The sequence below is a fragment of the Haplochromis burtoni genome, unplaced genomic scaffold (genome assembly GCF_018398535.1).
Source record: "Haplochromis burtoni strain Fernald_Lab_line unplaced genomic scaffold, NCSU_Asbu1 Contig_12, whole genome shotgun sequence".
Classification (NCBI taxonomy): domain Eukaryota; kingdom Metazoa; phylum Chordata; class Actinopteri; order Cichliformes; family Cichlidae; genus Haplochromis; species Haplochromis burtoni.
This window is the reverse complement of record NW_024582373.1, coordinates 3,471,011-3,488,310: the sequence shown is the minus strand read 5'-3', so window position 1 is coordinate 3,488,310 and position 17,300 is coordinate 3,471,011. Positions and strand designations below refer to the sequence as shown.

The window sequence follows — 17,300 nt, the reverse complement described above, 5'->3', positions numbered from 1 at the left end:
TCTTATTTCGCAGGGTCCCGCAGGAGCCGCCGAAGGAGCAAGTGCCAAGGTATTACCCAAACATTTTTCACTACAAAACAAATACTGACAAGCGGCGTTTAAAGTAGATTCGAGGTGTCTCCTGCTTTTGATAAACTGGCCCTTACCTTCACTTCCAGCACGTGTGAATTGCCAAGATGACTGAGCAGTGTTCACTGTAGCAGCCTCCCGAATAGCCAAGGAGTTTAATCATCTGCAAAGTGTTGTCTGTATAAAGATGTGCCAAAGTTGTTGTCCCAAGAAACTCATCCGGACAAGTCTGACGTATGTGCCACCTGAAGTAGAGTCTGCTCTGCCCTTGACTGACTTTTGTGTGTGTGTTTATAGTCGAGAGCAGATATCCGTCTTCAGAGGTGGCACCTTTCAGTCAATTGTACACTATCTACTGTGCAAGTTAAATAGCTGTTCCCACCCTGCATCTCCTGCAGTGCAACCCAGCATGACTCACTGCTCACACTCCAAACAGACAGATGGTCATTACATACAGTGCTTTTGCAAAAAAAAAAAAAAAAAAACAGGGCCTGCAATCATTTTCATGAAGCCCAGGGGTGCTGTAGCTCACCAGAGGCTGCATGACATACGCAGTGTAAAGGGAAAAAAAGTTGTACCAGACCTCCCGTTGTCTTTCTTGTAACCTGCTTCCTTCAAAAAAAATAAAAAATAACCACCACCACCCGCCAAGCCTCCAGTGGCCTACTTGTGATCATGCTGAGAGTGAAAGCCATTGTGTAGTGGACACCCTCTTGACCGCAGCTGTTCATTTGATGTATAGGTGTATGGTTTTGCGGTGGTGTCAGCTTGGGCCGCAGAAAACCTCCTGCTCCCTCTGCCCAGAGGAAGGAGAAGTGTCTGCTGGCCAACCTTGAAAAAGAAAGTTGTCTATATGAGGACACAGTTATTATACTTCAAAACAAATGGGATTGCAGTAGATACAGATGGAGGTGGAGCGCCTATTGGGGTCGTGTGACTCAACTGACAGGCGTTTTCATGTTTGACCAACCGACTGCTCAGTTGCAGCTTTAGTGTTTATATTTGAATCATAAAATGAATCCATAGAAGTCCAAATTTTATTTGTCAGAAATGAAAATAACCCTGTGATTGTTGTCTTGGAATTTTCTTTTTTAATTTTCAAATGCTGCTTCTCTTTAATGAGACCCTTTGTTAAAAAGTTTGAACATAGAGAAGAATAAGACTCGCTAAAACCAAAAAACAGTAACAAATAATTATTGTAGAACAGATTCAGGCAGAGAAAATAAACAGTATTCTGTCCTGATTATCTGACTCTAGACTTTTAAGTCAAATGTTTCCATTGGTGCTGACAAGGAAAACGTAACTTATTTTTGACTCGTCTCTTCAGTTGTCAGGTATTATGAATTGACTTACAGACACCCGTGTTACCTTAACCAGGTATTTATTTGCGTCCTTCCAATTTTTTGTACGCAGACTTAAGCAGCATCACACTGTAACAGAATAAGCATTATTTTTAATCTAGCAAAACCTCAATGGAGACAAACAGGTCTTTATTTTCACACCCAGCAGAGCATTACTCCCAACATATCACTTCACTTATGGTGTCACACCTTTGCTAATCTGACACAAAGGTAACTGAAACAACTGGAGCAAGTTATAACTCAACACAGAGCATCTTTGATTTTAAAACAGGCCTAGCTCCATCCTTTTGCTCACCTTCCTCCTTTAGTATGAGCAAATATGAACGTAAATATGAACTTAATCTGCTTAATTTTGAGCTTTTGGGTTTATGGCGTGTGCTACAAGTTTACAAGTGCTTGAGAAAGTAGACCTGCAGGCCCGCTCTGACTTAAAACATTAAAATGAATTCTTATTAAATGTAGCGTTACGCCTGAAGGGGACAACGCTCGCAGGAGACTAAAGCTACGTTTGCGATTAGATTAAACGTAACATTTTGATTAAAGGACATGATTAAAGCATTCATTTTAATGCTTATGTAGATGTTAGATGAGACATACGCTGCTAAGCACTATTGTTCCCGTGCTCTAATTCTTCCATTAAATGTGCATGCCAGCCTCGCCCTTGCCATAAATCAGTCATGCCCCTACATCACGGATACGTCTTCACTTTATCATTATAAATTTATGCTTTCTGTGGCTGACAAGGAAACTTGTGTCCCAGAGAATCACTGCACGTTTTAATCTTCCATAATGAAAAACAGAACTGTAATGCATTTAAAGGAATTTAAGCAAACCGGGGACGATACGCGAGAGCAGATAAACCCTCGCACCTCCAAGAGGAATGAAAAGTAACAGTTTTCACGAGCAGCAATAATTGAACAGCGCCGGGGATTCTCTGTACCTCTCAGTGCCATCCTTGTGCATTTTTTAACTTGGACAAAATAGACGCAAGTTAGACTAAACTGCAGCTTGTGCAACATCTGTGTGAGCTGAGCCCCCTCTCACTCGCTCGCTCACTCACTCAACAGCGGGTGAATGTTTTAAAGGAGACAAAAAAAAAAGGTCTGCAGTGGATGATGTGCTGGGAAGACGGTGTTCTCATGAATTACATCTCCATAACTGCGTCTCCCACTGACAGTCTCAAATGGGCTCTGACAGAATGCTGCAGATATTGATGGATAGAGGGATGCAAGACAGGCTTAATTGCAGTTTGATGAGTCAAGGTTTCTCAGAGGCAACATATCACCCGCAGACACCCACAGGTGGAGCGCTTCCCTGTCTTATACACGGTGGGCTTTCTCTTCAGATAAATACAGTCATAATCTACATAAATATTGGCTGTGGCGCAGTTAATCTCGTTTGAAAGGTTTATTAACTTGTTACATACACCTCTGCCAGTAAATTGACTTTGAATAATCTTCAGTGGAGATCAAACAAAGATAAAGATAGAATTTTTTTTCTTTTTTGCCATGAGTCTGTGCCAGATTACAGTGTACAAGTGACAACTCGGATAACAATAGTTTTCCATCTTGTGTGTTACGCTGAATGTCAGTCATAACTCACCCGTTAACTACTTCCACAATTCTGTGTGCAGCATGGTGGGTTGGCGGCCTACTTTACAGCCTCCCAACGTTCATATAGTTGATTTTCTTGCAACGTCTCCGCAGTAGTGTGGTGAGTTTCCACATAGTTGATAAAGCTGCAAAAAATTAGTGCTCAAAGTCAGTTTTGCCACTTGTTCCTCCTCCCCGACTAAAATATTAATAAGACAATCCATCTGTTCATACATTGCAGCCACTGCTGACTTAATAACAGCTCCTAATTTGGATGAGGAAACACTGACTATGTCTCATTAAATGAATATACCACGGCTGTCATTAGCAAGTCGAAGGGACTGAATGACAATTATTGCCTGTTAGCGTCCAGGCTCTGTTAGTGAGCGTACAAATGTGCTGCAAACTTTCTCAGATGTCTTTTTGTCATATTATAATGGTAAACAGATGTTCCATAATGTCTTTGCACAGAGTATGTGAAGCACTCCCTACAAATCTTTACACATGTGCCACGGACAACATATTTGCCACACTTTCTAAATGTAGCCAAGACTCCAAGACTTTGCATGACAAAAAATATAAGCAATAAAGGTCATATAGGTGCTGAATGTATGCAGATTGTGAGAAAGCTAGTTCCTATGTGTATACGATTGCAAAAAATATATATATATTTATCACAAATAATTCATTAACTATCTGTCTTGACCAAGGATGGAGCACATTTGTCTTAGAGTTCTGTTTATTTAGTATATTCGCCACATAACTGACAGAAAGAAATCCTGTCAAAACACTTCAAGGGCATCTCACTGGCAGTCATGAAGTGCCATCTATTGGCAGGCAGGGGAACGGCATCATGAAAGTGCTGCAGTGCAACAGGGAATTAAGTTTTTCATTATCCTGCAAGTCTAACATAACGCCACAGGCTCATGAAGCTTGTGCCACTGTGTTTCTTTTGGCCCCTTCCATAATTACAAACTCTTTTGATTTTGAGATGACACGGTACTGAATTTTTTTTTTTTTTTCTGATTACTTATTCATAGCAACTGTCCTTACCTAAGTTTCACTCTCAGAGCTTTGTGTCTTTGTGTCTTTTCGTCCTGCTTTGGCTGTCAGTCACTGTCAGAAATCTGCTCTGTTCATATAGGGGGAGAAGGGGGAGCCTGGAGTCCTGGGGGAAAAGGGGGAGAAAGGAGAAAGAGGAGATCCTGTACGTATTTTCCTGCACTGACATTTACAATGCCGCTGCGTTACAGAGTCATTAACCGAGGCTTCCCTCCCTCTCCCACAGGGTCAGCCAGGTGCCGAGGGATCCGGCGGCATGAAAGGACAAAAAGTAAGTCACATCAATGTCAAGTGGCAAATATGATGATTCCCTCTGTTTCTGCTCCCTGAGACTCTGAGGCTAAACCTCCTGAGTTAGTTGTCTTCTTCTTCTTCGCGTCCGTTTATCCTCCAGTGATCTTTAAAATCATCTGCCAACAAATAATGAAGCTGCCGACGATTTGTTGTGCGTGTTTGTTTTTTACATTTGCAATTGTTTGTATCATTTGCTCCTCTAAGCATGGTCCAGCTCATTTTCTCATTACTGACAGGTTGTGTGTATGCGTGAGAGTGTGTATGTGTGTATTTTTGTGTTTTCTACGTGTTAATATAATAGAGTCAGAGCAATAATTTGCAGAAGAAATCTCTTGCGGTAAAGACAAACAAACCAGGACCAGAGTTCTCAGTGGCGTCTGTACGGTATTTTCTTTAATTATCTATCTCAGTGTGCCTCTTTATGTGTCACTAAGCAGGAAGTTAGGTCTAAAGAAGAATGAAGTATTATTGTTCAAGCAGACAGAGCAATTTACATATTTTTACAGTAGCTCCTGACTTTTAAACTATAAGAACTTAACAAATACGCAACAAATTATTTTACCGCGTTGCCCTATTTTCCAATTCCTTTACATACATTCAAAATGATTGCATTCTGTCATTTCAATAGGTAGGCACTGAGAGGTAGGCACAGCTTATAATGCATGCAAAACTTGATTTTGAATAGATGTATGTGGAGTTCAGTTGATTGCGTTTGTTTCTAAAGCAGTCATACCTGCAGAGGTATGAGGCTGGAGCTGAATTGCTGACATTTCCATTATATCAGTGCTGTCACGTTGATCCCGAGTATGTATAATTCTGGCTGTGTTCTGCATATTATTTTAGATAGCTGGGAAAATTGTAGTTTTGGTCTGATGCTGATGGTGCCAGATGATGAGCTGTTGAATCACCAAAACGATTAAACTCCTCGATTAGGTTTATCGCACTCAAAATTTCCACAGCAGTTCATACAGGTGGGGGTATTTCTGTCAGAGGTGCAGCCTGGCCTCAGTAGGCTGTATTGGCAGTTTGATCCCCTGGTCCTTTGGGACTGTGAATGGGCATCCAACTAACTAAAACGATGCTCGAAAGGTCTAAGGACAAATGTTAGACACGTGAAACTTTGTGCAATTTTTTTAGTAGGAGAAGAAGAAAACATGAGCTGTTCATGACAATAGAGGAAAACTTGGTACTATGTGGCCAACTGTATGGCTGTCCATCCCAGTGCTGTCAAGCTATTGCACTAAAAGTCAAACATTTGCTTGTATTCCAAGAGGAACAGTTAAAGGATGACCAGAGTCTTTTGATATATGGCATGGGCAGCATGGAAATGTGAACCATATTTCTCGAAGTCTTACAGTCCAAAAGTCAGCCAGATTCATCATCGGGGAACAATGCATACCTCTGTGCAATTTCATAGCAATCCATCAAACAGGGGTATTTCTCTCTGGACCAAAGCGATGGACTTACTGACATTGACATCCCAAGAGCCGTGCCACAAATGAGTTGTGTGACTTTTTTTAACTTGTAATATGTGGGTATTTTTAAACTGACATTTAAATCTCTGGAAACCTTTTTCTGTTAAAAAGTGGTAAGGTACAACATGTGTTTGTTTGGGGTTTTTTTGCTCTATTACAACCACAAAAATTGCAGTTTGTAAATTGCAAATGAAAGAACTGACGCTCCCACGTGCTTTGCCAAATTGAAAGGTTCCCCGGGGCACTTAATAAGCCCATTACAATGCTCATAGGTTACATGGTATGGACATACACAACGTTAATTAGCATTCTGTGTGAGACACCTGAGAGGCGGTATCCCAGCACGCTCTTTAAGGAGAATTATGTTTTGTTTCTGCTCGTCTTTTGGCTGTGGCAGTGTTTTCACCAAAGACTGCTCATGTTATTGCTTTCTTAACTGTTGCTCTTAAACCTATTGATGTAGTTGTTCCAGGTAACCTGTGGCAGCTTGCTTTCAGCACTGGTTTCTCAAGTGCTTTTTTATGTTCCTTCTTTTTTGTCACTGCCAGCTTGTCGCTCTGTCACCGTCATAAGCAGCCACTGATACAATGTTTCTGATTTTCAGGGTGATGTCGGCCCTCCTGGTCCTCCCGGTCCTGTAAGTAAATCTATGCAACCCCGCCTCACAGAAATAGTCTTTACTATGAGTTGGCATGAAATGGCATTCTTAGGTTTCATCCTGAGAGACAACACACCGTGCTGGATGAGTCACGAAAGCATTTGTTTGTACTTTTTCTTTGTGACGAACACAAAAATATGTCCGATGTTTGTACGTCAGCGAGCTGCTCGTAATAGAATTTGGGAACCGAGGAGAAGAAATAAAGAGCGGTGCAGTGTTTACCTTTGCAGTCACGCCTCGACCATGGTGGCATGTCATCTTGTAACCAATTTCCTTTCTTTGACAGTCCTCCAGCTCTGTTCTATCATTAAATATATACTTTTTCGTTCTTTCTTTCTTTCTGTCTTTCTTTTTTTTTTTTTATATATGAGCAGGGGATCAGTGTTGATAAAGGGCACCAAACATGGGCAGCCTTTTTAAGGCAGATGAGATTAGTCATGTTGAATTTCTCTGGAAATAGCTCCCTCTTTTTTTCAGATAATGAATTCACTGATAATTGGCAGCTCCCTGTGAACTATAAACCACATGCATATCTGGGAATTGTGCACGGAATAGCTTTCACGGTGCTGAAAAGCTACGAACTGTGACTTTTTGTGTGTCTGGCATCCACAGAACGCATTTGCACTCATCAGATGTTAAAATCCTTCGCCTGGGAGTCTTTGTCGTGTGAAGGAATGGGGGTCACGCGGTACACGGCCCGCTCGTGGTGCTCATAATTTTAAATTACAGAATTACAAACCATTACAAGCCCCGATCTTACTTTTTTTCCCATTTGCGCGACAGTTTCAGCTGAAAGGCAGATCAGAAACAGAAACACTGACGTCACAGTGGATGTCTGACATATGCTGAAGGTGACACAGAGTGGGTGGCGCTGGCATGATAGAACTCATTGCTTAGACATTTTAAAGACAAAAATACACTGTGACGAATCAGGTAAAGATCTCTGAGGCGGCAGTAATGACTCCAAAGGGAGGCAGCAACTATTTGTAGCCTTTTTTTTTAAAGGAAAGAAAGAAAAAAGGATAAAAAAGTATCAAATGAAAACAGTCTCAAAGTCTTTGTGTCTTAAAAGACTTTGACATTTAGAGGACTCGGCCCTAATGGGTTTTGTTCTAAAGATCTGCTTCCTATTGAACTTCTGAAGGCTTTAGACGTGAGCTTGGAAACAAAGTTTGATGGCTTTGATTCTCGTTCTCACTTTCATTGCTCGTTAGCAAATGATTCATAAGGAAATTAGACAACTTAATTATAGAGTGAACAAATATCACTCAATTTCTGCTGGTTTCACTGGTTTCTGTGTACCCAACAAAAATGTAATTTGATAAAAATGTACGTCAATGCAAGTGTCGTTTTGTTTATTTGTTTGAATTTCGTTTCTACTCGTGGATTAAGAATTTTTCTATCGAAACAGAAATAGAAATTGTGTTCATTGTTGTGTAGTGAGGTGTGGGCCACCCAGGATATAGGAGATGTGTACTAGAGCACACGGCAGAGAGGAAAACATTAGTCATTTGATAAATGAGGCTATTTGAATATTTAGTACCAGGCTCTGTCTGTGCTCTCTGCTTTCCCGTGGCAGATAATTTTGGCAGTTAAACATTGATTTCCCTTACACAGCAGAAGCGAGGGTTCAGATCATTACCCTCCCTTCATAAACCTTCTTGTGCCTGTGTTTATTAGTGACAGGGAGGAGCAGTGCGCTTACAGGCATGCATGGTCATCACTTCCCCCAATGTCCTTAAAGTGGCAAAACAGTCTTTTTAGCTCTGAGACTGTGCTGTTTTTTATTGTCCCCGCCTTTAAAATAGAGCTTATAATCTATTAAACTGAATCTGTTATGCCAGGTTATCTGTTATGCCAAATTTGGACAGAAATTGAGTCACATGTTGATGACAATGAGTAAAGACATTGAGAATATGCAAGTTGAAGGTTGACTGATTGCGCAGGGATGCGTTCGAGGTTTCAGTATCTTTGTCAAAGCTTAGTTTGACTATTGTTGCTAAAGGAAGAGAAAGCACCCCAAGGTATGTAGCCTCTTTGCAACAAAATTTCCAAAAGGCTTAGAGACACATTTAGTAAGGAAATAAGAACAGCTGTAACAGCTGGATAGAGAGGAAAAAAACGATCAAAGTTAAATGAGAAACAGTCCGGTTACTAATGAAAATGATGTCAGCTGTAGGCACATGCAGATATCTCCCACAGATATGGCTTTTAGTCCCCAGATTGCTCCTGTTTCCTCTTGCTTCTAATATCATTAAATCTTGCAAGAATGACCAGGTTATAACTGCACACAGGCACAAAACACATGGTTAACACAAGAGGCCTGAGGACATTCAGATATAATGAGTTCTGATGATTGCAGATAGATGCACTAGGCCTGAAACATCAGATCCACTTAAAAACCTTTTGTCCACTTTATACCAACATTTCTGTGGTGAAGCTCATATCCAGATTGTATCTGCATCTGCACAGATAGGTCTGCCTTCAGTAAATGTCTCCAGTGTCAGCACTGAAATGTGATCTTGAGCAATCCAACTGAAACAATCGCTCGTATCATCGCCGGCTGAACCGCGCCACCTCTACCCGGCGTGTGCATGCTCTCAAAGGCAATTGTGGTCTTTTGTGAAACTGGATTTTATGGAAAACATCTTTATTTTTCCAAAGCGAAGGATTTTGTGGAGTCACACTTTTGCATGTTTACTCGTTTTCAATTTGTCAGCAGTTTAGCCAGTTCGCTCACAGGTGTATCGACACGTGCACTTTCATTTCAAACTATAATCTGATTAGATGGGGAGTGCGTTAATGGCGGGTCTAAGCGACAATATGAAACTTAGGAGCTCCGTACAAACACTTTGATTTGCGACTTTAATTTCGGTGCATCAAGTGGTCTTGACCTCGTGCTTTTCGTTTAATTTTGTTGTAGCAGGCTCTGCCCAGCTGCACTGTCACCCCATCTCTGAGCTGTATTGAAAGTATACCGCGAAAGAGAAAGGAAAAATACAGATTTAATCTTTTCTTATCTAACCTGGGTTCAGACTGGTGGCAAGAGAGCCAATTGTGAATTAAATAGGAGCTGCCACTCATGCATTCTTAAAATATTCAGTAGCTCAAATCACTTTGTTTCCTTTTATTTATTTATTTCAGTTTTCACTTGCACTAATTGTGAGATCAATGAACTTTTTAGAGAACACTGTGTCTTTTTCATTACTCCTAGGTGATGACAGCACATGGATTAAGACAGCTTTCTGGAACTGTAAGCAGCTGTTTATGTCACCGAACATGAAATGTTTATGTAGTGTCTTATTTCCTCGAGCTCCTTGTTCACACTGCACACAAAGTACGGTACAGTCAAATTTTAAAGTCATCTGCTTTCTCCTGTTCTTTTTTGTTTTGTTTTCTTTTCCTTTTTAAGGACGAAATGAAGGAAAGAGCCCTAAAAGGAGAAAAAGGAGATGAGGTGAGATTTTCTGTCATTATTAAGACAATTTAACAACAGGAAACTAAGCATTAGGTTTCAGACATTGCCTCCAACACCACAGTGTGAAAAACACCAATTTCTTACGTAGCGTCAACAAGAGCGGGACTGACATTTGATTTTTGAAAGAACAATGGGACTTCACCTACTGTGCAGTTTCTGAGTTGAATTTCATCCTTGCGCTTTGTAAAGAAGCACAAGGTGAGCCGCTGAATAAATTGGCATGCAATTATTGTTTGGACCTCAAAACAACAGACGCATCTACTGGAAGCAAGCAGATTACAAAAGGCCACTGACGCAGCTATTGGCCAAAACATCAAAAGACAGTCAGCTGAATGAAAAGAGAAAAAAAACAAATCACAAGCAGAGATGCAGAATCAGACTGTCTTTGTCAGTGCATCAAGTTTTAGAAAATCTATAATAAAGTGTCAAGTCTCTGCCTTAATTAAAATATATTAATTAAAGTATATTTATGTCGATGCTGAAAGAATCACATGTGAAATATTCGAAATGGAAGGGTTCAAAAGTAAGTGGACACGCCCAGAAGAGCAGAAGAGTGGAGCTGCCTGTCAGATTGAGGCATAAAGAGGTCATCATTCACATGAAGGAGATCCAGAGTCAGAGAGGCGTCAGAGGTTGTTTGCCGTGAAGCAGCACAAAGTGGGAAAATAACTGGTACACAAATATCGTTGATGGCTGGGAAAAATATTTTTGTGGTGTAAAAAAAAAAAAAAAAAAAAGCCCATTTGTAACTGCACGGCAAGTGAGAAATGTTTTCTGTGTGTCAGCATACATGTGTCCCTGTCAGTGATTAAGACAGCATGACCTCAGAGGATTCAAAACAGGATGCAAAACCATGGTAACCCTGCAAATAGGAGAGAAAAGCGTGCAATTTACAAAAAAAGACAGACCAAAAAAAGAACAATAGGAAGCTACGAGAGCTGTGGAACAATTTTCTGCAATGACACAAAATGACACAAAATTAACCTCAATCAAATGTTACAAAGAGGAGAATGTAGTGGGGAGAAAAAAGGAATAGCTCAAAAACCAAAGGTCATGTGACCTCATGTGTAAAGCATTGGAGCAGTTCTGAAGTGACAGTGCGTACAGGAGCATTATGTAGGTAATATTCAGAAAAAACATCCTAAACATAAAGTAAGAGAGAGCTTTTCAGGGTGAAGAGTGGGACTATCCTCAAGTGACTGAGTCAAATACTCTAATCTAAGTGTGATTGAGGATGCAATCTGCTTGCTGAAGAACAGACTGGATAGCAGACTATCAGCAGAAAGACCACTCAAAGAGGAAAGTGGAAGTATAGGGAAGGCCTGGAGACTGCAGCCGGTCACTGAGTATATCAGCCCCCTACTAATCAACCCGTAAACACTGAGCACCGTGTTTGTGTCATAACAGCGACACATCATAGTCTGAGTCAAATTAAAGCTGAGAATTGCCACATTAATCATATTTCGGTGTTTCTTTGTTGAAAAAGCCAGAAGAACAGTGCAAACATTTAAAAAAAATGCAGTGTGGTATGAAGCCAAGAGAAAAATTTCACACACTCATTTTTTTTCTCAACAGCTGCTGATTTTATTATATTCACATTCTCAGTGCAAGAAAAAAGCTAACTTGGCAAAGGAAATATTCTGTGTTTTAACCTTCACATCATATGCTAACTTCACGAAAGTCCTTGAAGACTTTTTTTTTTAAACCTTAACCACAGTCAGCCAGAGAAATGGCTTGGATCTTTATACACATCTTGAGAACGGATGTTTTTCTGTTTCCTTTACTTTCTGCAGGGGGAGAGAGGCGCTCAAGGACCTCAAGGCTTCAAGGTGACTTATCAAAGACTTAACCTTTGCACTAAAACTTGAGTATCTACTGCCAAGAAAATAAGGCTACAAAATTCCTTCCTGTCCAACGTAGTACTCTCTGTAACTCTCCACACAAGCTCCACAGTGTTTGTACACCAGTAGTCTCAGCAGGGTATTACTGATTTCTCTGTCAGATTCTTTTTTTTTTAGAAGGCATCCTTTCTTCGGTGTATATTTGGTAGGTTGGCAGTAACCCTACGAAGTCCAGTGATGTTATTGAGCTGTTACTGGAGGGTACCGTGCTGCACAAAGTTTCTTTCTGTTGTTTAGGTTTCACCAAATACTCCAAAACATTCATGGAGCACACAAAAGTTCTGCTGAACACTGAACTCAGAAAGAAATCAAATCTATGTAGTTTTTCTCTCAGCGCTGTATGACAAAGCACAGAGGTCAAGATGTTTTTCCTGCAGTTTTCTGCCTCCCGTGTGCGTCTTATTCACCCTTTTTGGTGATTTAACAGGGAAACATGGGGCCGCCAGGACTAAAGGGAGATCAAGGACCAGAGGTGAGGCTTTGTGTTTATCTCTGGGGTGCTGTGCCATTTAGAGTAGGTCAAACTTTGATGTCTAAAAATGTGCTAAATACAAGGTAAAATGATACACGTATAGGCATGAAAGGCCATTATAGCTTTGACCGAGGAGCAGAATAACAAGAGCTGCTGAGGTTTTGGTCATTGATGGAAGGAAAATAAAGTAAAATGCACTGAAATTCAGAGTTCAGTCCAAATTAAATAACTCTAAATCTGCAGTTTTGGTGTTTCTAAGCCTGTTTTGTAAATGTAGTCTTTTGAATAATGCTCATGATGATATCAAGTGTTAATTAAGAAGACTCTGTCTCAGTGCTACTGTAAAAGATGTACTGTGAGATAAAAGCCAAGATACAGTAAAAATTCAGTTTCCATGGTAACAGATGAATCATTTAGATCATCCTCATATATAAAAACAATACAGTTCAAAATGGAAGTGAATATGAGAAGCTTTTACAGAATAACAGCGTCGCTTTAACTTGAAATACCGCATGCATGCAAATATACTGCCGCTCAGGCAACGTTTCATGAAATTCTTTGGAAAGTCAGTGTTTGCATTGTAGCTGGGCTGGGCAAGAACACCCAAAGCCCAGAAATCATATCTATAACCAAACAAAGAAAATCGAATATCCATAGTGTTGGTTTTCCTTTGTGTTTTTCCAGGGGAAGCAAGGCCCTCCTGGATCCACTGGAGCCCCAGGACTCCCGGGCAAGCCAGTAAGTGTTCTGGCATCATAAACACCAGCACTTCATGTCAAGTCTTCCTTTTTCTCATCGCCTTATCTGTCACCTTGCCGTATCGTCCTCTTTCTTAACGCCGCCAGCCAAATAGAGAGATAAATAGATAAACCTCAGCAGGCAGAGATAGAGAAGAAGTAGGGGAGAAAAGTCCAGAATTTTTACACAGACGATCAGTAATCAAATTTAAGAATTAATTAGTGGAAAGAGGCAAATCTAAGCGCTTTATGCCGGGAACGGAGGCAGAGGCCCAATCTGTTCTCCACACCTGCTTCGGTAATGAGCATCTGTCTTTATTCAAAAGCAGGGAGGGAAAAGAGGCATTTCATAAATCCTGGCTAAGGGAAATTATGTTGGAACACAGCAGCCTGCTGAAGCAGTGAGGAGGAGGAGATAAATGTGTGTGAGAAGATGAAGGCCTGGTGATAGATGTGTCTCTTTTCACCACTATTTACAGGGCTCACCAGGGGAGCCAGGGGTACCTGGGAACGATGGACTGAAAGGAGAAAAGGTAGGTAAACTTCAAATCAAGTCCTCACCTGAAAGCAAAGAAAAATGAAGCTATGATGTTTTATTACAGGTTCAACATGCCAGACAACTTGCAAAGATGCCTTTTAGATTACTTGCCCTTCGTCCAATCCTCAGTCATTGTGTAACTTTGTGTTCCTGTCACCGGTGCCTCTCACTCCTCTGTTTTTGCACACAAATGTTTTTTTCTTCTTCTTGCAGTTATATTCCAAACACTTTGCTGAAAGTGGCAAACTAGAAAAGTGGAAAAGTGTGCAGCTGACATGCATATTTGATGGGGTTTGTTACTTGTCAGAAAGAATGAAGATGCACTCAATTCTCCCCACCCACCAGAGTCACTCTGTTATTCTCCAGAGCAGAGAAATAGACCTAGAGTGCTTAAGCCTCCTATATTCATTCACATAAAATGCTTAAGCCTCGTTTTTTCCATTGTATAATCCTCCTTTGTCAAATTTGCTATACTGACTCCAATCTAAGAGGCACTTCATTCGTGTGGCGCTCTATGAATAAATAGGAGAAAAAAATAAGCAGCGTCTGTGGCTTAAATATGAGGCTGGGGGTAGAAGGCAGTTAGCTTAGCATAGAGTAAAAAATGTTAGCAGATGCAACAATTAACAATGTTTATACATACATATATATGTATATTCTTATTAGGAACTTTAAAGATAACTAGTAAATATAGTATATTGTCAGCTTAATCAATCAAGCAATCGTGACTTTTTTAAAATGGGACTTTACTGTGGAAGACTGTCTCTTGAGCAGTAATAGCTGCTAATATTATTGACAAAACAATAAAATGCTACAATTCTTTCATTTATTTTTCAAGCAGTATTTTCCAAAAACAAGCAAAAAAGGAAAAGAACAGCTATATGAATGCTAAGCATGGTGGCAGTCTTTACCCAACAATGCTGACATGCTCATTTGTAGCAGCTAGTCATTACCACCATGCTAAAAATTGATAAGTATCAATAAAGCACTGTTGAGGTTGATAGCAAAGGCATAGCAAAGAACAGATGAGGAACAAAGTAACTCACTCAGTTAAGGTCAAACTTCCTGTTTCAACAATAAGATAGAGCCCAGGAAAAAAATGGCATCTGTGGGAGAGATCCAAGGAGAAAACTGCTGACCAAAAAGAAATAAACATCTTGATGATCCCTAAAATTTAAGAGGAAAATCATTCTCTGAAATTTTTCAAAGCTTTCAGTCCCTTTGCATCTGCCATAAAATAAACATGCCATTTCATAAAAAGATCACCGTAGCAACAGTCAAACATGGTTGTGGAAGTGATTTAACAAGGGGAGCAGTTGTGTTTTTCACATAGGGTCAGGTGGGTTTGGATAGGGTTTTTTTTTTGATGATTTAAAACATGTGAGTGTGACAAATATGCAAAACAAAAGGTTCTCCCACTAACATGATGCGCTGGTGTTGACATCGTTCACATGTGCATCCTTGCATCTTCTCACCCTTTTTTTCACCTCACTGTGTCTAACTAACACTGCACTTTCTTTGGCTTGTTAAGAAGACAGGGCTGGTTTAATGTTTTTTTTATGGAGAAATTTCTAAATAGCATCTGTCTTTCTGTCTGTAGGGGGACTCTGGTGGAATGATCGGCCCACCAGGACCTCCAGGTCCTAAGGGTGAGCCTGGCGAACCTGTGGGTGGATATATGGTGGGTATTATATCAAATGTAGACAGTAACCTCACCTTGTTGGGTTCAGCTCTGAAGACACAGGATACAGCATTAAAAACCATTAATGCAGTCCAATAAAACAGCAGATGGAAACACAGGAGACTTTCAGAAATGCAGATCACCTGCAAACAGCTAGAGTAGCAGCAGGCAAGTTAAAGAAACTAGGTCCTCCAGCAGCGCAGATGCAATGATGTTATGAAGTAGCAATATCATTAGATAGTCCACCATCACATATCCCCATCCTGGATAATCACCTATCCTCGTAATTGGAGCACATAGCTGTTCAGTTTCTTTTATAGACATGGCTCTGCATATAGAAATGTTCATTATAGCTTTCCCAAAGAGGCTGTGCATGTGCAGCCACAGCCTCAATCCCGGTTGATGGCACTCGCACTTCTCAATCACCTGTGGACTTCTGCAGCTTTAAACAGTCGTGTTTGTTTGTGTGTGGAAACACCAATCTGAACATTAAGCCCAACAGCAGACCTACTGATCAAGCAAGCCAAGGGTACCGTGAGCAGAGTAATAAAGGAAAGATTGTGTTCAGGCCGACGTATTTAAACCTCTTAACATTCTCCTGCACTGGGAAAATTGGAAAGGGATTGAAAAACACGGCTGTGGGTGTCAAGATGGGGTGTTTACCACGTGAAAATGACCTCTCACAGTGTTGTATGCAATAGGTGAAAAAGCTAAACTAAGAAAAATGACTTTCATTTAAAGCAGACATATTTCTGTCTTTTGAAAATACCATTAGTGTGCAGAGATGTAGGAAGAAATGTCCTTAGCATTTATGGACGTTATCATATAAGACAAAGGTAAGGGAAAAGGAAATAAACAAAACATATCTTTAATGAGTTAGCCTGCTCAAGCAGCTAAGGACAAAGCCACTTTTATTCATGCGGGGTCGCCACAGCAGGTAGCGCCGCACATTTGATTTGGCAGATTTTTGTATTCAGTGCCCTTCCTGACACAACCCCAAAGGAATCTGTTTCTTCTTCCACGATCGTTTCCTTGTTAGGCAAATGTATAAACCACTGAACTAAGATGTCACACACTTTGTTGAGCTTGCCTTCAACTGAATAATAACCAGCTAAGTCTTTGTACTTTAAACATGCTGTTTATATAAATTTCTATAAATTTATGATCTACTCTCACATACCGAGGGAGAAGTTCTGTTTCTGTAGAGTGGAAGTGCCCCACTAATGTCATCAGATCTCTTTGGTTTCAAAAGTTCTGTACTTCCCAAACTTTAGTGTTTCACGTTTGACTGAACTGGTCCATTTCTCCCCAAAACTGTAAGAACTGCTGTGTTGGCTCAAACCCAGCTTCTGCCCAGCTAATTTACAATGTAGGACTTGCACCAGAAATACATGCTGACCACAGAAATCAATGTCTCATCTGGATGGTACAGTAAATAATGCCCGCACCTCGATTCCAATTAAGGTTTTTTGTTTTCTCCCCCACCCCCCACCCTCTCTGTGGTACGGCATTATCACCTTGCATCTGTACAGTGAAACTAATCAAATTGTTGTAAGCAGTATTGAACATGTGCTCATAAGGCAACACTGTAATGTGTGTAGCTCATACTGATTCAAGACTCCTGTTTGAATTAAAGCACTAGGGATGCTTCTCGGGCCTTACCTCAGTTCTCAAAGAGAATTGCTGATCAGTGTGCAGTGAATTTCTATTCTAAAGTCTTCTTTGTTTTTTTGTTTTGTTTTTGTTTTTACAGGGGGAAGGGTTGCCTTTAACTAGAGGGTCTCGTGGACCTAAGGTAGGTCCTCCAACATCACCAAATAAGCAATAAAAAGTGAAAAAGAAACATTTCAGCTAAATAAATTTAATTGTACTACAAAAAAGAAGAAGTTGTAACAAATAGCTTACCTGGCACGAATTCCAGGATAGCATGAGCTTGAAAATGTGTCACGGGAATGAAAACGTCCACACTTTGCTTTGTTCTA

At 40.4% G+C, this 17,300-nt stretch overlaps 1 protein-coding gene across 5 annotated transcripts in view; it reads left to right on the top strand.

Annotated features, from left to right (window-relative positions):
• Positions 1-17,300, top strand: part of LOC102311109 (collagen alpha-1(XIX) chain) — a 103,024-nt gene that overhangs the window by 58,739 nt on the left and 26,985 nt on the right. For all 5 annotated transcript variants that reach the window (XR_006053246.1, XM_005915483.3, XM_005915485.3 and 2 more), the window contains 12 exons: positions 14-49; positions 4,167-4,229; positions 4,311-4,355; positions 6,458-6,490; positions 9,726-9,764; positions 9,924-9,968; positions 11,783-11,818; positions 12,318-12,362; positions 13,047-13,100; positions 13,579-13,632; positions 15,238-15,318; positions 17,072-17,113. Coding sequence is in view for 4 of the 5 variants with exons in the window: in XM_005915483.3 (XP_005915545.1) it covers positions 14-49; positions 4,167-4,229; positions 4,311-4,355; positions 6,458-6,490; positions 9,726-9,764; positions 9,924-9,968; positions 11,783-11,818; positions 12,318-12,362; positions 13,047-13,100; positions 13,579-13,632; positions 15,238-15,318; positions 17,072-17,113 (573 nt within the window). In the remaining variant the exon portion in view is untranslated. The remainder of the gene's footprint in view (positions 1-13; positions 50-4,166; positions 4,230-4,310; positions 4,356-6,457; positions 6,491-9,725; positions 9,765-9,923; positions 9,969-11,782; positions 11,819-12,317; positions 12,363-13,046; positions 13,101-13,578; positions 13,633-15,237; positions 15,319-17,071; positions 17,114-17,300) is intronic.